Source organism: Anser cygnoides, chromosome 2 (assembly GCF_040182565.1).
Source record: "Anser cygnoides isolate HZ-2024a breed goose chromosome 2, Taihu_goose_T2T_genome, whole genome shotgun sequence".
NCBI classification, from domain to species: domain Eukaryota; kingdom Metazoa; phylum Chordata; class Aves; order Anseriformes; family Anatidae; genus Anser; species Anser cygnoides.
In genome coordinates, this window is record NC_089874.1 from 25,297,599 (window position 1) to 25,316,076 (window position 18,478).

Genomic DNA, 18,478 nt, shown 5'->3' on the forward strand with positions numbered 1-18,478 from the left:
TAATCTGCCAAAAATTTCTGCGATTTTCCCCTTTTTTTCAGCGTGTACTAGCCATGGCTGACAGGGGTCATGACGGTGACTGCTCTGGGACAACAGGCCTCCCTGCGGCTCATGATGTGTCTGTCTCTGGGTGGACTACTTCTGCATCCTCTTATGAAGTGTTTAAAGGCTAATTTGGAATGTCACATGATGTAAAGGTGTTTTTATTAAGTGTTGCATCGTATCTGAAGTGTATAGAGGTGTTAGGGACTTTCACGGCTCCTTGCAGTTTCTAGGGGCAGTACAACATTTTGGTTTTAAGTTAAAAAATCCTTTGTTGTTTGGGGGTCTGGTTAGCTTTGCAGTCATTTCTGTCTCGAGCTTTCATCCAGAAGTGGAAATCTGTTTGGATGCCTCAGCTAATGGTTTTTAGATTCTGGTGGGTCATTTGAGGCCTCGTTGGTCGAAACTGCTTTTATCCTGCTCTAAAGAGCGCCTAATGGTCTTTGCAATAAACTGAGGCTTTATTTGAGCTGTTTTGCCGAGGTGGTTTTTTTGATTGGTTAGGAGTGAAGGCAGAAAACATGCCTCTGGTTTTAGAATTTGATGATGTGTTGTTTTTGTGTTCGACTCAAAACACGTACTTTTACCATTTCTATGTACTCAGAAATGTTACCGGTCATATTTGTAGCCAACCAAAAAAAAAAAAGCATTCAGCCAGGGAAGTGTGCTTGGGTTCTCTAAAGATGGATGAAAATATCAGAATCTTTAGGAAGACACAAATAGCACACGCGTTAGGGCAACAGTTGGACTGAGTAACATTCGGGGAAAATAAAGCATTTCATGAATGACTGAGAGCCACCGTTGCTTAATTAAAGCACAATTTTCCTAGCAAAGTTAGTCTAAAAAAAGAAGATTTCAGTAAAGACAGACAGTGCTGAACTGAATAGCCTTCACAGCAATTGCAACAATTTAACACCTTTGACAGAAAAAGTGAACACTTAATTTTTTTTATGGAATTCATCCTAGGGAAGCAAGAAAAGAATTCAGAAATGAGGACAAACGAGATAACATTTTTTATAAAACTAAAGGTGTATTGTGGGATGCTTGAAAGGGTGTGAATGTGCTTATGTTTGTGTGTCTGGTTTTGTGTGTATGTTTGTTTATTTTCTGTAATACCCAGGGTGTTGAGAAAAACACTTGTAAACAGAAAAACTATAAAACAGTGTTGCTATTTTTCTGTCTTTAATATACAATACTTACTGCATCTGTATTCATTTTACATTTTTAGATAAAAGAAAAATATAGCTCGAAAAGTGAAGTAAACTTCAGGAAAGCAGTTTTAAATACAAAACAAATTTCTTGCCTTTTTACTTTCCAATAATTTGGGAACAACTAAAAAGAACCTGACACCGTGAACATTTTTATTATATCGATTTTCATACTGAACCCTCAGCACCCAACAATAAATACACAACTTTGCTTCTCTTGCACTGCCAGCAGCAAAACGTTCAGTTCCAAAGGACTGTAATTCTGATATAATACAACATTGATAACCTTCTGTGTGCCTTAATTTAATTTTGCTGTATTGACACATGAGTAGTTCTGCAGTCCACCATCTTTACAAACTTGTAAAAGCTAAAGAATATGTTATATGGTAAGGTGCATGCTTGAAAGAGTATGCTCCGATGAACTTCAATGCAGTCGATGTAAAGTAGCCCCAGCTGAGGGTGTTCCTAAAGCAGAAAGCCTCATAGGGTGAAATTTGGGACACAGAGCAGGCATGCAGTTAGATCAAAGGGCTTTGTCTGAAAGCTTGCAAAGAGAGCTCTAGAGTTTCCAAAGTGTTTGCATTATTTCCCAGCCATTCTGTACAGCAGAAACATAGTTTTCCCAATGCGTATACGGTAATCAGCAGCTGTGCAAGAAGAGGAGAGAGGCTGCAAGATTTCATGTACAGCAATGGTGCAATATTTTTATATACCACAGTTTGCATGTTGTAGCCCCTTGATGTAATATGTATGAGCAAAAGGTAAACCAGCATATTTAAGTAACAATTCAAGAAATCACTGTTGCACTTTTATGTATCTCTGTAGGTCACACTATATTTCACACAGAGGTGATTTTAATGCTGAACAAAAAGAATGTAAAGAACACTGAATAGTAATTATTAAGCACACAGAATAAAAATAATGATGCACCTTTAAAAGAAACAGTAACACACGCACCTTTTCATGTTTGTACCCTGATTAAAAGAACATCTTGAATTTCAAGTATGAAGTGATACAGTGAAATCATGTCCCGTGAATAGGTATCAATGGTAGTCTAGGTAGTACAGTTTGCACTGTTAGGTAACTTGCCACCTTGCAAAATAAAATCCTACTGCATATGTAGGTAAAGTGACTTGAAATGCTAAAACTCTAGGTGCCAGCTGGTTCGCTGGTGTAAGCTGATACAATGCTGTAGAAGTCAACAGGACTATGCTGATTTTCACCAGCAAAGTATGTGATCTAAGGTGAATTAAGAAAAAAATATTTGAAACTGCTTTGCATGTTTCCCTTGAATAATCAAGTCCTAGACATCTCCAGAGCAAATGATATTACAAAAAGCAAAATCAAAAGAGCAAAAAAGAAGAAGCCAAACAGCATTAGATACTGTTTTAACTTTTTGATTTTTTTTTTTTTTTTTGTAAAATCATACTGAGAAGTCAAGAAGTAAAGGCACCAAGGTGTATTTTGATTTCCTAATGGATGTTGGCCTGATGTAATATCAGTTAATAAAGTTACTCTGGAAGTGTCTCAGAAACTGTCCTTACTGTTCATAGTATTCCGTAAACCTGAAAGCACAAGTTTTAATAATGCCTTTTGCGACTGTAACATATCTTGCAGATTCTGAAACAAGAATCCCGTAAGGGTTACAAACAGGCTTAACTTTATACAGTTCTGTTAACTTCAGTGGAATTTGTAACATGTAAGTAAGGCACACATGGAGTGTCTGGAGCAGTGAGAAGTGAATCTTATTTCTGATACATTTCTGTACCAGCATCGTGCTTTTCTCCACATATCCCAATGCCACTAAGAAGTGCACTTCCGAACTTCTGTATACAAAAGTAATGAATAGGAATTTTGAGAGAAATAATGTTACTAGAGTTAAGATTTTTTGTCACGCATTACCATTTATATAGTACTCTTGCTGATTTACTAAGCTTAAATATCTTTATATAGACCTGAGCTGCCTGATGCTGAAATTTGTAGACTTGAAGGGTCAAATACTTGGTTTAATTTAACTGTAGTCAGTGGAGTTACAATGAGAGTAAATTATACTAAATGATTTAAAATAGTTTGACACCCCAATCCTATTTCATGCAATTGTCCATGCACAAAAGAATATCTAAATTTGCTGCCTTTGTGCTTTTGTATAGCCAACCATCTTTTTTAAAGCCCAGATGGGCAATTTTATTGCTGCACAAAATGTACTTCAGTTACAAGATGCTACTCAAACATGGCCCCTGGTTTAAGTGTCTGGAATTGACAGATACCTGCTGGAACTGCTACAAACAAAATAAAGCCAAAGGCAGCCTATGTAATATTTTCTAATTTTAATTTTTCAGACAACATTCCCCCACTATTTGTAAAATTAGCTCTACAATAGCATTTCAAAGTAATCTGCTTAATCTTTTACATATTTAAACAAACAAAAAATACCCTAAAGCATAAAAAATACTACATCTGAACACACATACTATTCTAGTTGCAGAACTCAAGGTACAGTATGAAGCTTATTTAAATTTTTTTTTGACTGATCTAGCTTTCTGCCTCTCTATGAAACTAGCTTCACTTCAACAGCCAAAATGTATACTAAATGCAAATAAACAATTAAGCAGCAAGACTCGACACATTTTTTGGCAACTAACCTTTTCACAGGACTAGTGTGTTTTCATAAGAAATAATATACTGAATTATAATAGCAATAATTTAGGTTAATGTCAAATAACTCACAGATAAATGCGTCCACATCTTCAATAAACACTGACCCCATTTCTGGGTGTCTTGGTGCTGTTATTAACCATGTGTCCCCACAACTACAACCGATCACTAAACGAAAGCCTTTTTCTGCAAATACTTTTGTGAGCAACTCTAGTCATATGAGTAGCCCCTCTCAGCTCTGTGGGACTGCTCGGGTGAGGCACCATATTCACGTCTTTGCATACTCAGGCTTTCGGACTGAAGAGTATCAAGCTGGTGAGGAACATACACTCTTACACAGAAAGTAGAAGACAGACATACAGACGAAAGCTCTCTGTGGTGCTTTCAGGAGTTATAATATAAACATTTCCAAAGTTTACCGTTCAACTCCTAAGACATCATTTTGAAGGTATAATTTCTCTTTAACTAGAGCATTCAAAGACATGATACTTTTAAAGCTGTTCAAAGTAATGCAGCTAAATATTACATGAAAAATAAAACCCATACAAGATTCAATGGCAGAAGTAGACCACTTAAATGAGTTGGAATGAAATGGAGCATAAATACATTAATCTGAATGCTTGAAAAGAATTTACAGAGGACTTAAATACTGGAAAGGAAAGAATAAATGGGTGCCTGTGGGCTTGCTTTCAGTGCCAAAAACATACAGCTTTGTGTAGAAAACAGATTCTATCAGAAAAATAAAAGGCGACTTTATATTTTCTCTTTCTTAAGTATTTTAAAATGAGCTTCTTGCTATAACAGAAGTGGCTGCTTTGCCTGTAAAAGACTGCACGGCTAAGATTCCTCGAGACTTGTTTAGACCCTTTTCCATGGGAACTGGCTCTCATTCCTTACCAAAAAGCACCGCTGTAAGGTAAACTTCTTTAGCCCACATTGTCGTGACTATATGTGGGTTGTGGGAGGGAAGTTCGATCTCTAGGAAAAGAGATTTTGAACACTGCAGAGAATGACAGCAAGGTTATTAAGTGGTGCTGAATATAAGGAAGGTGTCACAGATACTGGGTTTTATTTGCTGGAATCTAAACTGAGACAATTGATACATTTAATACCAACCACCAGAGAATGATCCAGATTTTTAGACAGTGCTGACCTACTCTGGTTTTGATCTAGTAATCTAGAGTAATGCTTTTCTATTCAACTTATTATGCACTACAGGAAGGGCAATGGAGGTGGTGGAGGTGAATCACAACAAAAGAAAACAGCTGGAAAACCACTGGGTTGACAGACATATAGGGCGAAAAAGGAAAGGACGGAGCAACCTCTGCAGTCCCTGCTGCTCACAGTTCTATCCATTCAGCCTCTAATCTCATGACGCTGCAGCTCTTCTATTATGTTACAATAGGTATCTTCAGTTCAAAATGTGCATGGCAATCAGTACTTTGAATAAGCCCATTGCCACTGAGCTTGTATAAACCACCTTGTAGAGCAATGCATCTGCAAACTTCCTGCCAGCATCCAAAGTCTGATGTACTTTTCATTGTAGTCCCAACCCATAGTTACACCCACCTTTTGTTGCAAGGGGCTCCAAGATAAAGTCCCTGCAAAAAATCCTGATGGATTTTGGGTCTTGCTGCAAAAGGATTGCAAAGCACTTTAACTAGCAGGCTGTAGACCCAGGCTTTATTTTGAACTCTGAAGGGTGGCTGTTGGAGATACGTCATCATCCACCTGGAGTAAAGCACTTTGTCCTTTCCCACCATATGCCCAGAGTTCACAGTCATCCTTTAGGAAGGTGAGAGAGGTCTCCTAGGGGAGTTCTTAACTCTACCACTGTTTAAAATGCAAAAATGTCCACTGTTATAGAAACAGTAAGCATACTATCCCCTCCAGATCCTGTAAACACTTTTTCTCAGGAGAATATATTGGGGTCATGGTCTGACTGTGCCTAGTACTTGTGGCAAGGCTCTGTACTCATATCTGCCATAGCATGAGCAAAAGAATGATCTTGATTGCCTGCATGCGCCCATGCCGTCTTGAAAGTTGTGGACCCTCATACAGGGAAGGTCTTTCTCCTAGGTGCTGTGACTCATGCTGGGAGAAGACATCTCCCTGGGAACAGTGATCTCTGGGAAGAAGAAGGGGAAAGGGGTGAGCAGAAGGAGGCTGGCATTGTTAGTCTTGTATGTATCCTTTAAAAACTTCATATAACAGAAGAATCACTGGCTGCTCTTGTAAACATACACAGACAGTTGTCCAGCGATCTTCTATACTTACTAAATAATCTTATGAATCCAAAATAGTTTTGGCTGATCAAACACATTATGTTCAATCTAATCTACACCTGCTCATGTCTTTGCTTGAGCCAAAGAGTGTCAAAATAACAAACACTTTGCCATACTCTTCTGTATCAACTCTGAACTCCTAATAAGAAGCAAGGGAAAATGAGAGAAGACATCACTCTCTGCCTGCAAACTTGGGGGCTGCATAATCACAAGGTAGTAATTTAGCTCACAGTTTTTGAGTGGCTGAGCAAGGTCAGCTACAAGTGATAGGTGACCAAGTGTTGCCACAGTAAGAGGAAGCAGGGTGTTGAAAGGCTGTTGAGGACTAGGATCTCCAGGTATACTTTTGGTGTTACAGTAGGATGATCTGGAATAAGGAAAGGAGTCGATAAGCTGCTGGGTGATCTACCACTATATATATATATATCACCAATGCCAGAGAAGTACAGTGTAGAATTAAAGGCTTCCTATTCCTAGAACTGCAAAATTTGTCTCTGTGCCAAGCCTAGTTGCTCATATTTAATGGAAGGACCAAAATAAGCCGCTCTGTGCTATCACTTGCCATGTCACCCATACACATGAACTGAACCTACACAGACCTTGTACTCCCTATTTCTGCGCTGCCTATTTCTGGAGGCGGCACAACAATAGTTAACGGTAGCTCTGAGGCTGGCACAGCAGCTTGGAAAGCTCCATTCCTGCTGTACAACCGATGAAAAGACTCCCTTTTCCCTGGCAGACGGTTCTGCAGCATCACTTACACTGGGTGTCTAACAGGCTCTCAGACTTGCTCCTGCAAGGCAGTGAACCACCTGGACTGATCCAGCCAAATCTGCGTGTGGATAATCTCATTAAAATCCAAGTGCTCAAACACATGCCATTTTGGATTGGCAAAGAATTTTCAATTTGCTGCAGGAGTCAGCTTGTAATGCACAATGATACTTCACGCTACTGGGTGCCCTTAGTGATACATTCTTCATGTCTGCAGCTGAACTACAGGCTGTGTCTGTATGGCCAGATTAGTCTGCTCTCAAGCTGTCTCAACAGCCTTTTTTTTTTTTTTTTTTTTAATATATCTACATAGAAAAATCTCTCACTAACACAAAATCTGATTTAAAAAATACAGCTGTTGCTGTCTTGAAAAACTGTACCAGCACTCATGACTTGAGTTAGCACATTAAGGATCTGGAGCTAAAATCCTGTGCAAGAGCATTGCTTTATCATCTTAGGCCTCTGAAAGTGAATGACAGGAGAAAACAAAAAAACATGGAAAAAAGTCGTCCCCCTACACTTATACATAACTTTTCCACATATTCAAATTCACTTTCCCAAATTGTCCTGAATTCTCCTATCTCTACCCATTTTTCCTATCTTTGCAGCACTTTGCAATTTTCCTCTCTCGTCTAGATACTCAAAATAGATCCTAACATTCAAGAACATAAACAAACAAATAGTCCCACAAAGGTTTATAAAAGGAAGAAAGGTCACTAGAAAATGGTAGCTGCCTCCTACCATTAATGCATGGCAGGAACATACAGCAGAACACAGCTTAATTCTGCATCTACAGGAACAGCACACTGTGCAGCTCAGAGTGCTGGGCATAGCCAGCAGCAGTAACAAGTGTTGGGAAGATTAATAACATTATATATGATTAGGGTAGGGCTGACGATTTAATAACATGTCAAATGTATGAAGCATGGAATAAGAGGAAAGGTTGCATATTACAGCCTGTTAATTACAATCTCTTCAGAAGCAATTGCATGAAGGAAGCTGACAATCAAATATTTGTGAAAATTCATTTTCCATTTAGTGGCAAAGACAGTGCTGCTTGGCTGGGCTTAACATGAGCATGTCAATGGGAGCAAGTATCAGTGTAAACATTAGAAAATTTGCCTGGCATCTGGTTGGGTTTAAGGTGCAGAAAGCTAAATAGTGTGGATGCAAATATAGCACGCTCAAAAATGGACAGTGAGCTTGAGAGCTTTACAGCATATCCGTGTATACATCACCAAAGTAAACATTACCTGCTTTCCCTTCTCCTTTCAAATAGTATAGGTAGCTTTAGTGCAAATGAACATTAAAATGCTAATTAGAATAAGTTCATACCTGGATCCTTCCTTAAAACCCTATCAACTTTGAGAAGTCAGTGAAAGAGTATCAGTTTCAATGCATATTTAATACACATTGTTTGTATTTACATTTCTCACTTTATAAATACTCCCCTTTTCCCTTATCCCAGAAGTACCTTCCCAATAGTTCCTTGAAATCTTTTTTTTTTTGTTTCATCTTTACTAATGTCAGTTTTTTTAAAGGCAGTATCTTTTGTCTGATCTTCTCTGGAAACAATCTACTCTACCGTGATCACCAAGTATAAAAATAGCCATATCAGAATCTCTTGCTTTCTGTACCCATGCAAGATAAACACACAACATTTGCTATACCTAAAAGAATGATATTTAGCTAGTTTCTGCAAGCACTTAATGAGCCATTTTTGTGCACACTATTCCTAAGTGTATTTTATGGTTCTTCTGTCATGTATATACTGCATATCTGTATGCAATATATGTGAAGCTTCAGACTAAAGGGAATAAATAACACTTGCCAAAAGTATAATTGTCAGTTCATATGTCCACATCTTTCTCATTTCAATGGCTTAGTTCATTTAAATCAATGAAAAAGCTTATTGTTTTACAGAAGTTACTGGGATTTGATGGCTACTGATTTGGTCCAGAAACTGGAATTATATTACAGGCATTATTTAACAATTCACAAAACAAAGAGATAAAATAAATAGCTCACAGATAGAATTCCTATTTGAGTTGCACAGCTTGTTAAATTGTTCAAATTGTAGTCATACTTTTGCACACCTCAACTGTATTTGCAAACATTAAAAAAATGGATATGATAATGAAACCTGGTAGGTATCATTAGGTGTATAAAATCCCACTTACTTTTCTAGAGATTGTTTCTGAATTTTTTCCTCATGGAAATGATCTGTGTAACTCTAATACTTAGCAATCAAAAAGAAGTGATAGCTTATGAACAGTCAGTTACTGAAGATTTCAGTATATAACGTGCTATTTTCTGTGAATTTAAAAATAAATTTCTTAATTTTTCTCCCACAATTGCAGTTTGGAAAAACATTTTTTTTCCTAATATGCTAATGTCAACAAAATCACACATTAAGAGAAGAGTGAAATCCTGTTAACATCAAGAAAGCTCTTCTTATTTAGAAGCAGTTTTGAGGCAATACAATAAATACATTAGTTTCCTAAGCTTCTGATCAGTTCAAGCTTCAAGCATAAAACAACAGATCACTCTAATAGTCTAGTATCTTCTAATTCACATTGTACATAAAAATCCATCTATTCCTGAAACTATTGCATAAGAAAAAAATACTAACAAAGTGGTTCTATAAAACAGAGTTCTTAGAAGAAACTTCCTCATTATTCAGCTGTGTATTATACATGGCACATAATTAATTTATGTTGACTTTTAAACCAAACCGTGTGGTTTATGATTCATAAACATATTTAACAACTGATGTGTTTTCAGTTGTGAGTCAGATAAGTGCTCAAGTTTGTTGGCTGAAGGACCAAACCAGCATGTTTTCTCTGTATTTTCCATAATAAAATTGGCCGGGTGGCCAAGAAGGCCAACGGCATCCTGGCTTGTGCCAGGAATAGCGTAGCCAGCAGGACCAGGGAGGTGATCGTCCCCCTGCACTCAGCTCTGGTGAGGCCGCACCTCGAGTACTGTGTTCAGTTTTGGGCCCCTCACTACAAGAAGGACATCGAGGCCCTGGAGCATGTCCAGAGAAGGGCTACGAAGCTGGTGAAGGGCCTGGAGCACAAGTCCTGTAAGGGGCAGCTGAGGGCACTGGGGTTGTTAGTCTGGAGAAAAGGAGGCCCAGGGGAGACCTTCTTGGTCTCTACAACTGCCTGAAAGGAAAGTGTGGGGAGCTGGGGGGTCGGCCTCTTCTCACAGGTAACTAGTGATAGGACCAGAGGGAATGGCTGCAAGTTGCGCCAGGGGAGGTTGCAGTTGGAAATTAGGAGACATTTCTTCTCAGAAAGAGCAGTCAGGCATTGGAACGGGTGTTCAAGGAAAGGTTGGATGTGGTGCTTAGGGACATGGTTTAGTGGGTGGTATCGGTGGTAGGGTTGGACCAGATGATCTTGAAGGTCTTTTCCAACCTTAATGATTCTATGATTCTAATATCAGAGAGAATTATCACTTTGTATGATAAAACGTGCTTCTCAAAGACAGTGAGTGAACTTGTGAAAAGTAGCATGGCACAGTATTTCCGTCTTATTCTCCAAAATGACCTTCAAGTATGAAAACCATGTAAAAGTTACATTGCTGGATACCATCCCTCATGCAGGACATGCTCAAATACCATAACTTGCTGTTTTCTTGCATGTGAAAGGCTCTATACATGTAGCACCAAATTTCAAAGTTTTGCAAACATGATATCCTAATTTTTTGGTCTGTTTTAACAGAGAAACAAGAGGGAAAGGTACTCTTAACGTCTCCCACAGTAGACTAATGTGCTGAAAAAACAATGGAGTGTGGGCACAGCCTACACAGAAATATGCACAAAGCCTATTTTTAGAATTTTACTTGTCACACAGAAGACAACACAGGTGTACACAAAACTAAGGTTAAGCAAGGAGGTGCACAAAGAGATTCTTTTTAAATCATCCCTTCTGGGCTGACGGACTAAAATAAGCAACACTCAGTAACAGGGGCATAGGGACACTGGCACTGTGTAGCTATTGAAAATTTGTAAGAATCTTGTTGGAAATAGCACCTTCAAGTGTCACTGAAATCTGGTTTCCATATGGGTGCTGAGAGAGAGGAACTGGAGAGCTAGACTGAGTGTGGGGACTGGGTGAAGAGAGAAAGCGGCTGCTCCAGGCATATTGCTATGGCTCAGCACTTAGCACTTCACTACCTGGCTTTGGTGATGTTTTTCCTTGGCTATTGGGTCTGCTTTTCCTGCAGAATTATGTAGCAGTGACAAAAAAAAAAACGTTTGTTGGAGATGGAAATTGCTCCTTCTGTTACTCAGAACATCCTGTTGTCTAGTGAGTAGAGCACAGAGTCTGCTTGTGGGTGTTTTAGGAGCTAAGCAACTAACCCTACTTTTAATATATTTTTTGCCAGTGTTTTTCAGCTGCTGTTGAACCAGTCCTCTAGAACATATACGTACGGGCATAGTTATTGTGAAGAACTGCACTCAAAAGTGTTATTTAAAGGGTGTACGAAGAGTTGTCATCTCAGTCTGGAATATCTGTGAAAAGGAGCAATTTTTTCACATGTATAATTCCTACATCCTACACATACAGCAGTAATGAGTACAGAAACTTCAAGACTACAGCTATACCAGTGAAATAAAAAGAGCAAGGGCATGGCTTGAGTAGTCCCACAGCTGTCTCTGTACTGTCTCATTATTAGCATGATTCCCAGCATGCTTTCAGCCAGTGCCAGCACTTTGCCCAGCCAGGGAACAGGACTCCTCAGTTTACTAGTGTAAGTGAAGCCTCATGGCTTGGCAGGGAAAATGGGAATCAGATGAAGCCTAAGGCATGTCAGAGAGGACTACTGGAATTTCTTCCTGAAAAGATTTTGAAAAGGAGGTCATTTGAAAAGTCCTTATGCCTTTGAATCCAGTCCCTTGCTACCACAAGGGAAAAACCCTGTCGAGACAGATTTCCTTTTTTCTTGCTGCCATTCCCACTGGAAGGATGTCGCAGAACCAAAAATTAATGCAACCTCTTCCAATCTTTCTCCTGAATACTCCCACTTATAACCTGATCCTATATTAGACAACATACAGCACCACGTTGCAGAGGCTCTACTTCTGATTCCATAGGCCAGCTCCTGCTTTTCTCTGCTGCTCTCTTGAGCTCTACTTCCGATACCATGCATTGGTAAATTCTGCTCCAGTAGTTTACTTTCTTGCAATTTCCATATTCTCGTTAGTTCTTGGGCCCACACTAAGCAACCTTTGGCTTAAAGTGTTCACTTCCCTCTTTTTGTTTCACCCTAATAATTTGCTTACAATCAGAAATCTCTCTCTCTCTCTCTCTCTCTCTCACACACACACGCACACACAAACACACACATTTTTACCCTATGTTAGCTCTTGGAGAGCTCTGGGAAAGTTCCCTGACAGCTGCTGGAAAGCCACACCAGCTGAATGCCCTGATATAACATGTACGATAGCTTGGTGGCAGGTAAAATCCAGAATATTTTAAAAAGTGCTAAACCATGTAGAAAACTTTTCTATTTGTTGCTCTGGCAAGAATCTCCTAAACGTTGGCTCTGTTTGTTCTAATTAGTGTTTTAAAATTGTTATAAAAAATTCATTCTGGCCTATCTTTTCCCATGAATGTCAAAAACCTATTCACACTCGGGTCCATCAAACCATGTAGGAATAGGGCTGGTTCAACACCAGTGCAGTGGGTTTGCCGTTCTCTTCGGGTGTAGGAGAGGAGAGAACGACAGAAACGAGGCCAAGATTAGAGGAGTTAGCTGCTGTGACTGCTCCCTGGCCTTCAGCTTGCCACTTGCAGAGCTTCCAAAATTCTTGTGCTATGCATCTGTATTATCTCTGTGTGTGGATGCCTCGTACACACTCTTGCCAGGCCTAATTTGCAACTTGCCTGTTCATGCCGGTAGGTTTCGAGTATGTATCATTCTGGGCATGAAGGAAAGCACAGGCCAATGCATGCATGCATGCATGCAAGTGGTCCATTTAAAACCTCTTCTATTTGAATAATTTAACCATAAGTCGCATGGTTAAGCGTCTAACAGTAAAGAAAAGCTTTATCCAAGAGACCGGTAAGATCTACTCACTCTCTTAGCAATGGACCATGTCCCAGACAGTGCAGATACCTGAAACAGAGTTAACAGTGAAGTCCACCACAACAGCCAGTATGTCACAGGTCTGAGAAGCCTGCCAGGGAGACAGCTACAGGTTCCCTTGCCAGATCCGGAAAAAACACATTGCTCAACTCAGTGCTCAGGACCTGCTTCTGCCAAGCATGCTGTGAGGAAGGGTATGACGCTGGCTCAGTAGCTAGACAAGATGAAGTAGAGATGAAGAAGAGAGTAGCCTAACGGACTATCATAGGAGTAAGCAAAGTTAGCTGCCTCACTTATCATCAGTTATACTGCAATAGTGTGTATTTATATATTCATGGTAAGGGCTAACTCGGACCAATTTTCCCCCCAAGTCATATCCAGGTAAATGCACTGAATTCATGCTAGGGAACAGCTTTTATGGATTCAAAATACTTCTTTTTTTTTCCCAGTACAGTATTAAAAAAATAAAAGTTTCTTTTTAAAATACTGAAAATATATTTTAGTTAAGGTAAAAGTACTAAATATAAAAAAAAATTAATGTAATATTTAATATAACTGTGCTATAAAGACACGTGAATTGCTCAGTTATTTTGACATTCAATAATGGCACATTAGCCCTAGCGGAGAAGCATGTGCCAGTATACCCACATGGTGGTTTAGGAGAGAAGCTCATGCATTTCTGCATAGAAAACAAGTCTTCTTAATAAATGACATCTGAGAGATTTTGTGACAGTAACGTTCATGCACTTGTGATGCATGGGGGGTGTTGCAGGTAAGGCAGCGCAGTACACAGCATGCAATTCAGCACAAATAAACACCTGTACTTCTTTACAGGTATAGGATTCTCTGCTTCTAATCTGGAAATATTTTGTCTGTGTTCCTTTTCAGCTGATAATGAGAACAAGTTCAAGGCACAAACCTGTATTCATTTTCATTGGCTCTGCTCATGTCTTTGAGCTGCATATCAGAAAATTCAGAAAGAGATAGAGAAAATGTGCCTGCAGCTGTTTCCAGGAAGGAATGATGGGTTAGATGATCGGCTAGAATGTGCATGTATTCCAACATAAACTATGTGGAAATTGAATGGATCTTTAAGAATGGGATCCTGTAAGTTTCTTTAAAAGACTTGCTTTTGAAACATGCACACAAACTTAACTGGATAGTAACTTGTTTGTGTATGAAAAAAACTAAAAGTTGAGACATTTATTATGATCACCATCATCACTATTATTTTTATAGAGCAATTAAATGATAAAATAATCCATCCAAGTTTTCAACTGGGGAAGCACCTGCATATATTCTACGATGCACAGTAACTGGATGTATTAATGTAGGTATCAGTTAACTGCAGGTTGCAGAGATCTGATATTTCAATGCCATTCTTTAAATATCACTTTAAGAGATCACATAATAATAATAATAAAAGTACCAAATCATGCTTCAGCAGCTAGAGAGAGAGATTGCATCATGTTTTGGCAGTGACTTGATCATCCTACTCCACACTGGCAGCATTCAATATTAAAATGATAAAATGGCAGCAAAACTGGTCAGCAGCTTCTCTTCGTCTGGAGTTTTCCCAGGTAGATAAACAAAACAAAAACAAAACAAACATAAAGCTGCAATGGGAGCAGGTCAAAACCCTGTTCCTTGCATCGCTCTGATGAAAGTAAACTAGATTGGTTTCCTTGGATAAGCACATCACAATCCCGAAATAAAAGATAGGTGTTTAAAACCTCCAAATAATGATCTTCACTCGAACAGCTATGTGGTTTATATGGGTCAGTGGCCTTGTCAGCTACATGTCTTGTTCATTTATAGATTCATCTTCAGTCAGCATTATGATGCATTCACCTCACTGGAGTTTTGGCTGGATGACATGTGGGAGTCCAGATTCTCCTTGCATTTCTCCAGATCATGGAAATATGGGTGAGACAGGGCAACATAGGCAGATATTCTCTTGGCTGGATTGAACGCTAAGCATTTCTGTAAGTATGAAAAGAAGTTGATTTTAACTACAATGTAAAGTTATAATTGCAAACATTGCAAGTCACTGTCAATTACTTATGCATGTCACTGTCAATTTATGATCAGTATGAGAGACAACAGGGTCACAGTGGTTGCTGCATGATAAGATGGTCATGCATATCAAAACAAGCGGTCGGGTTACAGTATAGCATCCTCAAAGCTAATAGAAAATACCAAGTTAGAAAATTAAGATATTCATAGTTTATGCAATCCCGGAATTCAGGTTTTCTTGAATTCAGATGCACAGGATATGTGTCTCACAGACTGCAGGGAGCAACTATTCATGAATGGCTTTTGAACCCCCCCAGTATTCAACATACTCACCTTTTGTGGGTATAACCCACAGACTGTGTTATAAGGTTTATGTTCATTCCTAAGCTCAACGTTTCTATAGGTGTTGGGTCTTTGACTTCATACCCTTTGTATGTTAATGTTTTGTGTTTGCTTTCCTAGATCTTTTGGAAAAACAAAAACAAAACCAGAACATTTCCATTATGCTGAAATAAAAGAAAAATTCAAGAAACATTCAAAATTCTTCAATGCCAGTCTGTAAGTGTGCTGAAAGCTCTGCTCCTCATGCTGGTCAGTACTATTGTCTCCTTATATTTTTCACTGACTTCATGTTACAGTATTGTTGTTTTGTAATTTAGTTATCTGAGCTTTAACTGTTTGTTTATTCTGTGTCTGTTTAGGATCTGGCATATTGCAGTCTTGGACTCTTGCAGTGACTTTTAATAACTAAATATCCACATGACTTATCACTGAGGTGAAACTTTTAGATCATGGCTTTCTGCCACAGTAATGACATCAGCAGGTCTGGTCAGTGTGTCAAACACTCCCAGAGAGATACATCCTTTGGGAAGGAATTAGGGGATTTCACTTTTTGTAGGTAACAGGAGCAATGACAACCTTAAACTGCATTTCATTCAGTCATTTCAGAGCTGTGCTAAAGTGATGACAGATCTTAAAATTAAATGTTTTCTGCCTTGTTCCAACCCCTGCCTGCTTGTTCCAGATACATTTTTGTTCCCTGCTTTTCATTCTAATTCCACTGTTTATGTTCAGGTGATGGTAGACTCCCATTCTAAGGTCCCCTCCTAAAAGCTTTCATATCCTCCCACTGGAAATTCTCCCTTTCCATCCTAGCTGTACTTTGCTTGCCGTCTTTCAAGATCCGTATCCCTGCCTTTGTCCAGCCAGCTCAGAAATCTCCCCATAGTCTTATGTTTTATATCTTGTTCTTCTCCTTTCCTTGATTCACCTCCAAATAGTTTTCCTCCTAGTAACCTTGTCTAACAGATCCAGCTCTCACTTTCTGTTCTTGTATCAGAATTTATATAATTTAATTCTTGAAATTTAACTCAGTGACTTCCTGTCCCCTTTTATTTGTGGATCCCACTTCTCATCTTTTTGCCTAACAGTAACAACTTCCCACCTCACCATCTAGGCACAGGTATTTTTCTCTTCTTCTCTCCCATCATGTGTCAAGCTCACTGAGCTCACTGACATGCTTTAGTCCTTGTTGTTCTCAAAATCTTGTTATTTTCCCATGTCTAGCTTTCATTCCCAAGCTGCCTTCAAGCACAAAAGATGCATTTCTCCCATCATTTCAAGTGTCCAGATGTAGTCCACTTTACCACAGCTGTAGTTATAAGGACAGTGGAGAATGATCTGCTGTTATATAGAGATAACTTTGGCTGGAGCTAGGAACAGCTGAAGGCATGCAGCAAATCTTTCAAGATTTGCACTGACCCCACTCTACTGAGCTCAAGTGAACCAAGTTCCTTCAAAGGCTTCCAGAGAACAAATATAGCTAGATTTCAACAAGCACAGCAAAAGGCAAACTCTGAGGCAAGGCCATTCTCAATATTCAATTCCAAGACTGAACTTGAGGGCCAAGGTTTCTAAAATATCTATAGAAATGTTGGAAATAATCTAATTAAATTCAATCTTACCAGCTTTACCAGCACAATTTGTTTGCTTCTTTTAAATCCTGCCATGTTTAAGAGGCAATGATTAATTGGTGAATTCCAAATCGCAAGTTTTCAGCATTCCGTAGAAGGCATGCAGATGTAATCTGCTTCTACAGCCTATTTTCTGCTTTGCACTGGGCCCACTATACCACGAAAAATGGCAGATCAGTTTCTGTACTCAGGTCAGGCTTATACCACAAGAATGGCTGAATCAGTGACACAACAGCAGTCAGCAAGGAGGATCAAAGCATATGGTATAAAGACATGTTGAACATGTACTTGCCTGACAGAGTTTCCTAGCCTCCAACTATTCTCACTTTTGACACCTCATGAGTCAAAGGTGGTGTCTTTGTACTGATGTTTCATAGATTTACATGAATTTGCCTATTTGCTTTTGAGTTTTTCTTTAATAACCTCATTAAATGGAAATATAAATGTTTCTTGGCATATAGCTATCAATCACGTGGTTTGGAGAACAACAAATGGAAACTCACGAGAAGCAAGTCTTTGCCCAGTTCATCAATATCTGGTACAAATTTTTCAATAGGTTGTGCGGGTCTGGAAGCGAAAGCATTTCTTGGAAGGGCAACATCATTAGGCCAGTCCTCTTCTTCTGGGAGTCCAATTACACTGTGAAAGGCAAAACATAATGTCAGCTCTGGACATTTACACAGTCTTCCCTTTGTATTGAATATACTGAGTAGCAGTTTACTTTATGAGTAAGTCTTTTGGTTTAAATGAGATTAGTTGTACAGTAAGGCACTGATCACTGTGAATAGAGGGTGACGAGTGTAGGCCTTCAATGTAGAAATCATTCTGTGGCCAGCACCAGCACAGTTTTCTGGCCTAGGTCTCAATTTTATGAGCCTTTTTGTTGAAAAAAGGCTGAGTGCTTTGGAAGAAAGTTGCTCAGCTCTTGACTCGATGGTGCAACATATGTCACTCCAGGATGATTAAAAGCAGTACGTTTCAAAGGGGAATTGCATGCAAGGACCTTTATTCACAAGAATAGGGACTGAGAGAAGAGTATGGGTCAAGATGAGGGTAAGGCAATAAAAGGGATGTTTCATAATGCTTCAAAGCTATGTGCAGGAATTGTTGCCTAAAGTTAAACAATTTATTTGCTTCACAATACAGGTTTTAAAGTCTCAGTTCAGAAGTGGCACAGGACTCTAGTTCTTTATATCTTTACTTTCCATTGTATTTTAGTTGTTTTTTACCCTTGAATAAAATATTTGAATTTATTTTTATCATTTCTGTCTTTATTAATTTAAATTATAGAAGGTATTTAAACTCATTAAATAAGTATGCTAAGATTTCAAAACCCAAATAAATGAAATAGTAGGTAAACCTCTAATGTTGGATCATGTCACATACATTTCATGTTTTAGTTTGATGTTAATGTTTGCAGTGGTGA

General features: G+C 38.8%; 1 protein-coding gene across 3 annotated transcripts in view; it reads right to left on the minus strand.

Moving 5' to 3' along the window:
• Positions 1-1,207: 1,207 nt before the first annotated feature.
• Positions 1,208-18,478, minus strand: part of CDK6 (cyclin dependent kinase 6) — a 142,177-nt gene continuing 124,906 nt past the window's right edge. For all 3 annotated transcript variants that reach the window (XM_066991721.1, XM_066991718.1, XM_066991720.1), the window contains 2 exons: positions 17,556-17,691; positions 1,208-15,046 (listed from right to left, as the gene is read on the minus strand). In XM_066991721.1, the coding sequence (XP_066847822.1) occupies positions 14,900-15,046; positions 17,556-17,691 (283 nt within the window). In that variant the 3' untranslated portion in view covers positions 1,208-14,899. The remainder of the gene's footprint in view (positions 15,047-17,555; positions 17,692-18,478) is intronic.